The sequence below is a fragment of the Podarcis bocagei genome (genome assembly GCF_964188305.1).
Source record: "Podarcis bocagei genome assembly, chromosome: 5".
Lineage (NCBI taxonomy): Eukaryota > Metazoa > Chordata > Lepidosauria > Squamata > Lacertidae > Podarcis > Podarcis bocagei.
This window is the reverse complement of record NC_138129.1, coordinates 65,288,197-65,298,331: the sequence shown is the minus strand read 5'-3', so window position 1 is coordinate 65,298,331 and position 10,135 is coordinate 65,288,197. Positions and strand designations below refer to the sequence as shown.

Here is a 10,135-nt window from a genome sequence, read left to right as displayed (position 1 = left end):
ATCTCTCAATGCCAGAGGTTTTAAATGCCTTTAACTAAAATGCAAAATAGAATTGGCTTTGCTAATTAGGGAAGCATCAGATTATATAGGTAGAGAGATCACCAACAATTTTCATCAGGTGTGGAAGAGAAATTTCAAGATCTGCAGCCAACAGAAGCACTTTGCTGCCTGCCCACACATGCTAATGACATTAAAGCCAGATGAGGCAGCAGCCAGCCTCTTCTCATGAGTCAGATGAATGGGTTCTAATCTAGACTCCATGGTGACAATTTTCAAGATGGTAGCTCATTCAGAGGTTGTTTTCCTTAACTTTGGTTAAAGGGCAAACCAACAAGACAACTTGCATAAAACGAGTTCTGGGAAGAAGATACAGAAAATTCCACTATAGTTTCTCTCTCTGCATCAAGGAAAAGTGTATTAATAGAAAAATCATCCTAAACCACCAAAAACCTCTGCATCCAAGCTGCAAACCTAGCTTAGAAGCTAGAAATCTGGACCAGACTTTGGACCAGCAAAAACTAACACATTCCATATACTTAACTTTACATACCACTTCATACATTCAGGACTTGGTGTATCATGTTCCTTCAAGTGTCATTTAGTGAAGCACAGTATTTAAGGAACCTTGGCTACAGTTCTTAAGCCCCACGTCCTATGTACCTTTTATCAAATGGAGGTTGGTGATGCAACTAAGACTAATACTAGGATTTACCTTTGCAGTACCAAAAGAAGCAATTTATCAGATTGGTTTCTTTGGGTGTAGGTCATCACCTAGTTGATGACATTTACCGACGATTTTTAGAGTGTTTAAACTTCAGTACATGTTTATTTTCAGAGTAAAAGTCTATTTGATCCAGATTCTGCACTTTAAAAAAGCTGAATAATGTGACATAAATTATAGTTAATTGTGTACTGTGATTACACAGATTGCGCATCCTCCCTAGCACAGTAACCAGTGATCCCTGGTTAGTGTTAAGCTCACACCAGCAATCCTGGTAGGCCAAGTCCAACACTCAATGCTCTGCTTGGATGTAATGCAAAGCCAGGGTTCATGATTTGTTACTCCTTCCAATGTTAGGGGAAGAGCATTAACCATTCAGACTAAAACATACTGATGTGTAAACACAACCTACATATATGCACACACACAGAATTGTAGAGTTGGAAGGGACCACAGGGGTCATCTAGTCCAACCCCCTGCAATGCAGGAATCTTTTTGCCCAACATGGGGCTTGAAGCCACGACCCTCAGTCAAATTATTGTTGCAAAGTTATATATTGTCTCTGGAATCTGCATCTGTTACCCTTTTCTCTGCTTCTATGGCACTGGTATGCATTCTGCCCTGTTCATAACCTTGCATGTTGCAGAACATTGGGGGAAAAACCTTTATAAACCTTAGTAAGTTTCTCGGTGTGTGATGCCCTCTCCCACCCATTTCAAAAAATCCACCTTTCAATGCTTTGAATATGAACACGCCTTATCCAAAAGGAAAAATGCACATGCTGCTGGGTACTGAGAAGAGACTTAAAAAGGAGGTAAATTTTAACAGCAAGGCAGTTGCACACCAATAGCCCAATAGCATTTGGTCTATTTTTGTTTCAGAAGATTGTGTTATGAAAGCCACTGTAAGGGGGGTGGGGATTGTTATTCCATAAAGTCTACCTTCCTGTATTATTCCAATCTTAAGCAGCAGTATAAAAAATGTAATCCATAAATCCAGCATCTTCCCCTTTCTTGTGGCACATCTTTCCCCTCAAATTCCTAAAGTTTGAGGTTTCTCGATCACAGCTATATATTATGGGCTGAAAACAGGAAAGACTAGATACATAAATACTAAAGAGCCACCTTGATCTGAAGTTGCATGTTACAGTTTAATTGTTACCCTGTTCCCATTCATTAACCTCAACATATTGTGTGCGCGTGCATATACTCGACACAGTATAAGCCCCAGTTGCACACTTCATACATACTTGCTTTTTAGAGAGTTGGGCTTCTACAGCTGCAGTCACTGGTCGCAAACCAATGGAAAGAACACACCAGATGTCATTCATTTCAGTAGAGTCCTGTAGCTTCTTTTTGGGCTTCATTGAAATGAATGGTGTGCATCGTCTTTTTTGTTGGATTTGTACTTTATCATGGTCGCAGTTTCCAATAGCCACTTTATAATACTTCAGTTCCCCTACCAACTTCAAATCTAAACAACTGAGAATTCGGCCTAAGTATTCATTTTTTTAGGAAAGACTATACTGGCTTCTTATGCAGAATACAAGACATTCCATTCACTTCAAACAAACACCACATAAATTTTACAACTCTAGCAATTATGTATGGTATTACTCACCACATCATTGCCTGTCTTACTTTCTTCCCTTGCACAAGAGTCCTGCCTAAAAGTACCAAACGCTGCAAAACACAAGTTTGTAGAGAATAATATATGTAAATATTTGTGCAAATAAGAGTATTTGCATGGCCTGACTACAGAAAATGTCATCTATGTAGAATGAATTCCTGATACAATCAAATTCTTGTATTTCTCTCTCTAATCTGCTGTACTGAGGCAGTTGCTCTCAGGGTATTTGTTAGAGATTTTTTTTAAAAAATCATGTAAAATTGTTCTGAATGCATTTGCATTTTGTAAAAACTTTGCAGTGCCAAGTTCTATAAGATACTACATACACTGGGAAGATAAAACAAAATTCTTACTAGTTTATTTTGTATGCTGTTAATTTTCCTCTTAACTATTTTCCTATATAGAATTTATTTACAAGATTGAGAATTCTAGCATTAAGGGTCAACTTTTTAAAAAAATGTATATTCTGTAGACTTTATATACTGTAAGTAAGAGGAAACCAGAAGGAATTTTATGCCCATATGTATTTTTGTACTGGCTTAGAAATAAATTTTGAGACAATTTTTCCATGTCTCTGTTTTAAAATTTGTTGGTTTTATTACTGGGTTTATCCAAATCAAAACCAGTTTCTTTTTCAGTAACAGGTAAATGTGTTACTGGTAATGTTTGCAAATAAGCATATCTGGTTGGTGTATCACAATACAGGTGCACTATTCTACTCACCACTTCGATAGTGAATTTTGTTTGAATAGCATTTGACTTGAATTATTGTCACTCAAGACCCCAGCAGCATGTCAATAAATGATGGATTCCGTTGTTTCCCATAATGCTTTGTAACACAGAAGTCATGGCTGATCATACAGTAAGCCTAGAGCTATGGCTTCAAGAATCTCTTCTCCTGACCTGAATTGTTTTGAAATGTTAATGATACATCAGTATAACACACATGTAAAGCTCAATGTGCAAGGCTGTGAAGACTACTACTGAATAGTCCAAATACACCATCAGAAAAGTTCCACAAGCTTTAGTGACACAAGCTTCTCTTAAAAGAAACAGAAGTTCCACTCTTAATATATTCAGTTGTATTTATGTAAGCAATGTGTTTAAAAAAATACTTTATAATCAGCTTTTCCAGAACTGCAGATGGCGAACTAGGGAAGGGACACAGGGATTACCAACAGTGCAAAAGTACTATGTGAAAAATTTATAAAAACTAATTTGCAAATTTTTAATTTCTTTCAAAATATCACTTTAAACCCTTTTATAAAGTCCAACAGTCAGACCTGTTGAATTGAAGGTTTGATTCAGACTGCACGCAATGCACTTCATGGATCATGACACAATAGTGCTTAAAAATATACATTACAATTACTATACACAAACTGCACTGACTTTTCAATCCAATTTGGAAGCAGTATTTTTTTCTTTTCCAAACAGAACTGAAAGCTTCTTGAACAGGTTACTATATTACTAGAATTTTAAATAGTACTACTAGTGCAATGTCTTATCAAGTTATAGTGGCTGCATTTTAAAGAACATGAATAAAATATTGTATAAACACCTGGATAAACAAAATGCACATTACAATTAAATACTTAATGAACAGCTGAGCATTACATATTGATTATGGAATGTCAGGACTTTTCTTAGGCATAACATTGAAAGTAAGATCAAAGACCAAAGTAAAATTTCTGAAAATGTACACAGTGCTATATTTTACTTACAAGCCTGAGAACAATATACTTAGAAACTTTCCTATGAATTGTATTGCAAGCATTTCCACTTGCAAAATATATAGGTAAGGAAGAAAAATAGTTGCAATAAGATTTCTAAAAGCATTGTGCTGCCTTGCTCTAACATACTTTATAGAGACAATCTTTGATACGAGGCTATGAAAACTTTGGATTCCCATATTTAATAAATCTGGGTTTTGCCAACTATGTCACCTCCCAAAAGCAGTTCAGTTTACAAGATGAAGGGTTTAATCTATAGAGGCAAGTCATGCCTGCTGGGAGATACACTGCTTCTGAGCTCTAGACAATAAATATTAGCCCTGCAAGTTAGATCACATATTCTGCCAAAACATTTCAGGAGAAAGCAGGGGGCTCTATTAATAATTAAATAACTTAAGTGACATCTACAATGAAATGGAGGTTCACATAATTAAGACCAAACATCACACATTTTGCCAAGTTACAGAGTTCTCGGGCCAACTTGAAACAGCATGGTTGTAACCTTTAAAGCAAGCCTCAAGACAAGTAGATGGAGAAAACTACAGATAGCCTGATGTAAAAGCAACAAAAACAATACTTCCAATGAGTCATTTTACATGACAATAAGGGACAAACATGGCAAACCTCTACCATGGCCATTATCCAAATCCTCTTATGGATGGGACTCATGGCTACAGGGACTATTCCTGCCACATTGTCAAGGACATCTGTCAAGCAAATTATTTTTTAAAAAAGGTTACCAGCCTTTACAGTACCTCACAGACACGGGCATATTCATACATACATATGCAATAATTATTCAAAGACTCTTCTGCTTCCTAAGAAACAGTAAGCAGCATAAATCCAAGTGAATTCCTTGGAATGTATGATCAGGCCCAAATATGAGCTGTGCATTTGTTCCTCATCAAGGCTACCAGACCCATTTCACAACTACACTGTGCTCACTGAAATGTAAAAATAATTAATGAACAATGTAATGCCTGACCTTGGCTAACAAGATTTAGCAACATTAAAGCATTTAAGGTTGTCTCATCATAAAAATAAATCTGAAAAAGAATTATAAAAGCAAGAACACTTGTGCAATCAAAGCATCGTCCTAAATTCCAAAATTCTAAGTCACCATTTGTCTCAAGATAGAAATTTGAAAAATTATGATATTCATAATTGGGTGTGAATTTTAAATATTTAAAAATTTTACCGCTTTCTGAAACATGACTATTACTCTTTTTTTTAATAAAAAAGCTTTAGCAAAATAAAATGAAGCTGACAGATCAAATCTCGTAAAAGTTTACCATACTGTACAAATTATGAAAATTACACACTTGTTTTTAGAAATTACAGCTCAATCATGACTTAAGTATTGTAAAAATCTTTCAAAGGCTACAAAGAATCTGGAAAAATACAGAATGTATCTCTTATATCCAGATAAGAATATGGAAAGACATCACTGATGTCAACAATTTTACATATACAAACCTGACTTGGTTTATTTTTAAATATTTCTATATATAAAAAAATATTTTCTCACATACAACTTTCAGGATTTACAGGCATTCCTTAACCACCCAACACTGCTTCTCTTCCTATGGACTGATAAACTATCATCAGATCCTCGCTTGTTTTATGAATCCTGCTTTACAATTTTACTATCCAATATTATGGAATTTGACATTGATGACTTTCCAGAGTGTATTTTGCACAGTAGTTTGTGTATGTTTTCCTTGAAATGCTAAACAGGAAGCAGTCCTTTTCAATAGAACGTGCTCAAATTAAATGTATCATTCAAGATTTTAAAGGTATGCTGTAACTTCTTCAGTCAGGATTAGGAAGCAACCAAAAATGTATTTCAAAATCTCAATAAATTATATTAAAGGATTTGAATCTGTAAGGGTAACCTACCAACCCTGAAAATTTTGGACACCCCAAAAATTGCTTGAAGGACTAAAGCCAAACATTCAGTCATCTACCATCTCCTGTTCTTCAAACTTTCCATGGGTCACTGCTTCTGGGCAAATCTCTGAGGAACCTGGAGTCTCCTTCTCATTACTATTGACTCTTCTCCTCTTTGCAGGTCTTTCGTTTTTTTCTTCAGGATCATTTTCGTTCTTTGAATTTGAATGAGCATGTTTAGAATGATTGGAAAGGTTTTCTGTTTCATAGCCATTTGTATCAAGATCCACAAGAGGCATTTTTTTGCCAGTTGTTGGTCCGTTTATGTGCAATCCCTCAATTTTCACTTCTTCTTTACTTGATAGTTCACCTGGCCCATTAGTGGAAACACCTATATCATAAAGAAAACAAAGAAAGACTATGAGCAAGGACTGTAAAAATTGCATTTTGGAACAAGTACTTAAACTTATGACCATTTACGGGCATAAGTAAATTCTACCATTACAGAGGCTATGTAATTGCCGCAATCCACTTTAGTTTATGGAATTTCCCATTTGAGTTTACAGCACCACACCACTTGTGTCTGATTGTGAATCAAGTGTAGATTATAGAACTGTTCACAATGCCCATGGGATATCTGCAATGAGCTCTGGAAAAATGTTTAGTTTAAGAGATTTCAGGTATACTAAGGACATAGAAATTTTACATACCATTTTGATTACTGCTGCTGGTTGTGCTGTCCTCTCTCTCCGAATGGCTGGTGCTGCTGTTAGAAGTTGTGGGAGGTGGGGAGGGAGCCCGACTAGATGCAGCACTTTCACTTTCATCTAAGAGTCGATCCATGTAATCCCTTAATGGCAGAAAGAAAACGTTTGCTCTTCAGCATGGATAGAGAAGAGAAGTTTAATACAATTGTTTGCTACCATAATACAATTACATAAAATGATGGGAACATAATGAAATATTGTTGAAGAAGAAAAACATACAATCATGGAGTTGGAAGGGACCCCGAGGGTCATATTTACAGTGCAACCCCTGCAATGTAGGAAACACATCTAAAGCACCCATGACAGATGGCCATCCAACCTCTGCTTAGAAACCACCAAGGAAGTTGAGCCCAGAACATCCCAAGGGAGATCCATATTCCATGTATTATAAAAATTAAAAACACTTATTTGACCCCCGTTATTTGACACAGGGGGGGGGGACCTACAGATACAATCCAAAAGGCACACAGACTTCTGTATATATGGGAGAATTTTAAAAAGCAAGCGGTCCTCACTGACCTGCTGCAAAAAGATCTTGTCATCCAGAGGAGCCCTGGCTGCCTAGATAAAACACTATAGCCTCACGCTTACCTGGGAGTAAGGCCCACTGAACTCAGTGTGGCGTTCTTCTGAGTAGACAGTTATTTACTTGATGCAAGTCAGTAGCACCAGACGACCCACTGGGGTGGATTTTACCCCATGCCTTGCAGAATTGGGCAGACAGCTCTGATCCACGTGGGGCTGGGGTGGATTGCACCGTGGCTTGCAGAGGCAGGCCCAGGCTGCCACCGGGCCCAAGCAGCTTGCCCAGCCCTACCCATTACCACCCCACTACCACATTTACCCAACATGGGAGCTCTGGATCGCGGGCTCTACTAGTCAAAACAGGAGTAGAGTGATCGCCCTCTTCACTGGAAATGAAACCAGGACTGCTCCAAGAAATGCACAGGGCAAAAAGGAGCACTAGGCCCTGGTAGGCCGCCCCCTTACTCACTTGTGATTGACCAAGCGGATAGTCAGCCAATAAGTATTTTTTTAAAAATGCTCCCCCCTTCAGTTCTCACTTCCCGCTGTGGCCCCTCGTGCTGTGGCGCCCCATTTGTGCGATTTTCACCTGTGCCCCACTGTAATATCTTGGGGGGCCATATGGCCTCTGGTTGTGAAACACTGCTCTAGAACATCATTCCAGTAAGACAAACATTAGTGGAAAGCACACAGCAGTCTATGTACAAATTAATTTTAAATTTTGCAAGGACATCAATTGTAGAAAGAAGCAGTACTGCACAACTGGAAAAAATATTGTTCATACTTGATAAAGAAACAAGACTTCATAAGACAACATCAACTATTTCTTGCCATTGGTGCTACACCATCTGTGAAACTCAGGAAGGCTTGGCAGTGCCTGGCAAAACACCTTTAAAGTTTCCCCATGCTTTTATGGTATTTTATGCCACTTATATCTGTTCTTTATGTGTCTTATACTTCTTTGTAAGCAACCCTGTTCATTTTCCATTGGAGGGTGGCATACACATTCTTAAACTGAAGTCTCCATCAAGCTCACTCACTCCAAAATGTGTTTTATTTATGCTTATTTTGCTGTAAGTCACAGCAAACTTCTGTGTAACAAGCGACTAACAAGTCTAATAAATCAAGCTGCTTGGAGACAATTATGCCAGCTACTATTTTTCATGGAACTCTACTCCCTTGGTTTAAAATTACATTGCTGGGTACTGTAGTATTGGGAGGTTTTTAATGCTTGATGTTTTTACCATTTTTAGATATGCTGTAAGCCAGCCAATTATAATAACTGCCAGGTATTTATGCACCACTTTGAGGGCTCCCTGGCCAAAAAGCACTATAAAAGACAGACAAGTGCTGCTGTGCTAGGAGAGCCAGCCTGCTGGACTTAGATCAGAATCTAACTGAATGCTAGACTTAGAGGGACCTGGATTCAAACACTAGACTTAGGAGAGACCTGGCTTCTTGTAAGTGGAACTCTGACTAGGAAGAGCACACATTCATTTCCCATTTCTACACAAACACAAAACCAACCAAAATTGATTACAGCTTACGTTACACCAGGATGCAAGTTGTACTTCTTTTTACCAAATCGTGTCTGTTGAGCAAAGAAGTCGTATCGTTCCGATTTTTTCCACATGTAGTAAAATGCTATGCATTCTCCAACAGATCTTGTCCGTACCTTTGAAAAATAAGTAAACCAAATACTTACTCTGCTTTCTATATAGACTTATGAAACACACTCTGAGATGACAAGACTTGGAGTTGAGGGATTGTTATAAATGGGGACATTTAGGCAGATTAACGCCTTAGGGGAGTGCCCCTGAATGACCAGCCAAGCAAACTGCCCTTGCTTCTCCCTCCCAAAACACCACATTACATATTAAGCTAGATAGGGTAAATAGCACAGTCTTGCTCAGAAGCAGATATGGAATGTTAAGGCAATTTTTGCTCTGAATTACTCAGTCGCTTGTTCTACACCCAGGTTTATTGCACTTGGTCTTGAAATCATTACCCAATTCACTAACCTTATTTGCCTGAATCAAGTGAAAATCCTTTCCATAAGCCTTCAATCCTTGTTCAAAATTTCTACATTCTTCTTCTGTCCAGACAGATAGTTCCTCTGAATTTAAGAAATATAATACAAATGCATATAAATGAAATTATTATTTAGTTTATCTGTATACCACCCTTCATCCACAGATCACAGGGTGGTTCACAACATAAAAATACAAAAGGAGAACACATAATAAACCAAGAACAAGAAAACATTGAAAAGGCCATAGAATACTCATGGAAGGGGCACACAAAGAAGGGCTTTAGATGATGTTCGCAGAGTCCAGGTTGGTATATACAGTATTGGCCTGAATATAAGCCGCACCCTCAAATAAGCCACACCTTTAAAATTCGGAGGGGGGGGGGAGAGAGAGAGAAAAAGAAAGACAATAGCCAAATATAAGCTACCCCCTTAAAATTGGGTTACAGGCTTAAAATCACTGCGATTGGTAGAATTCTAACTCCGAGCCCATTTAAGCCTTTGATCTTGCAAGCTCATACAATTGCTCAAATGGCTAATTGCTATTCAATTGCTACAATTCCGTAGGCACTCACACCTGCAAATGGCAAATGAGCAGTCTTGAGCTCACAAATCAGCAAAAAAACATTTTTTTTGGTTCCGTTTTACCGTATGTCTGTTTCAGCATTGATATCGTCAAAGCCCATTTTTGTAAGGCTGCAAATTTAAGCCACACCTTAACTTTTAACGGTTGGAATTTGGGAAAAAAGTGAGGCTTATATTCAGGCCAATATGGTATCGGGAGAGGTGGTCCTTGAGATTATTGCATTCCTGATCCATTCAAGGCTTTATAGGTCAAAAC

At 37.8% G+C, this 10,135-nt stretch overlaps 1 protein-coding gene across 3 annotated transcripts in view; it reads right to left on the bottom strand.

The window, feature by feature from the left end:
* Positions 1-2,806: 2,806 nt before the first annotated feature.
* Positions 2,807-10,135, bottom strand: part of MIER1 (MIER1 transcriptional regulator) — a 38,706-nt gene continuing 31,377 nt past the window's right edge. For all 3 annotated transcript variants that reach the window (XM_081193817.1, XM_081193815.1, XM_081193816.1), the window contains 4 exons: positions 9,287-9,381; positions 8,813-8,940; positions 6,684-6,823; positions 2,807-6,364 (listed from right to left, as the gene is read on the bottom strand). In XM_081193817.1, coding sequence (XP_081049943.1) covers positions 6,039-6,364; positions 6,684-6,823; positions 8,813-8,940; positions 9,287-9,381 — 689 coding nt within the window. In that variant the 3' untranslated portion in view covers positions 2,807-6,038. The remainder of the gene's footprint in view (positions 6,365-6,683; positions 6,824-8,812; positions 8,941-9,286; positions 9,382-10,135) is intronic.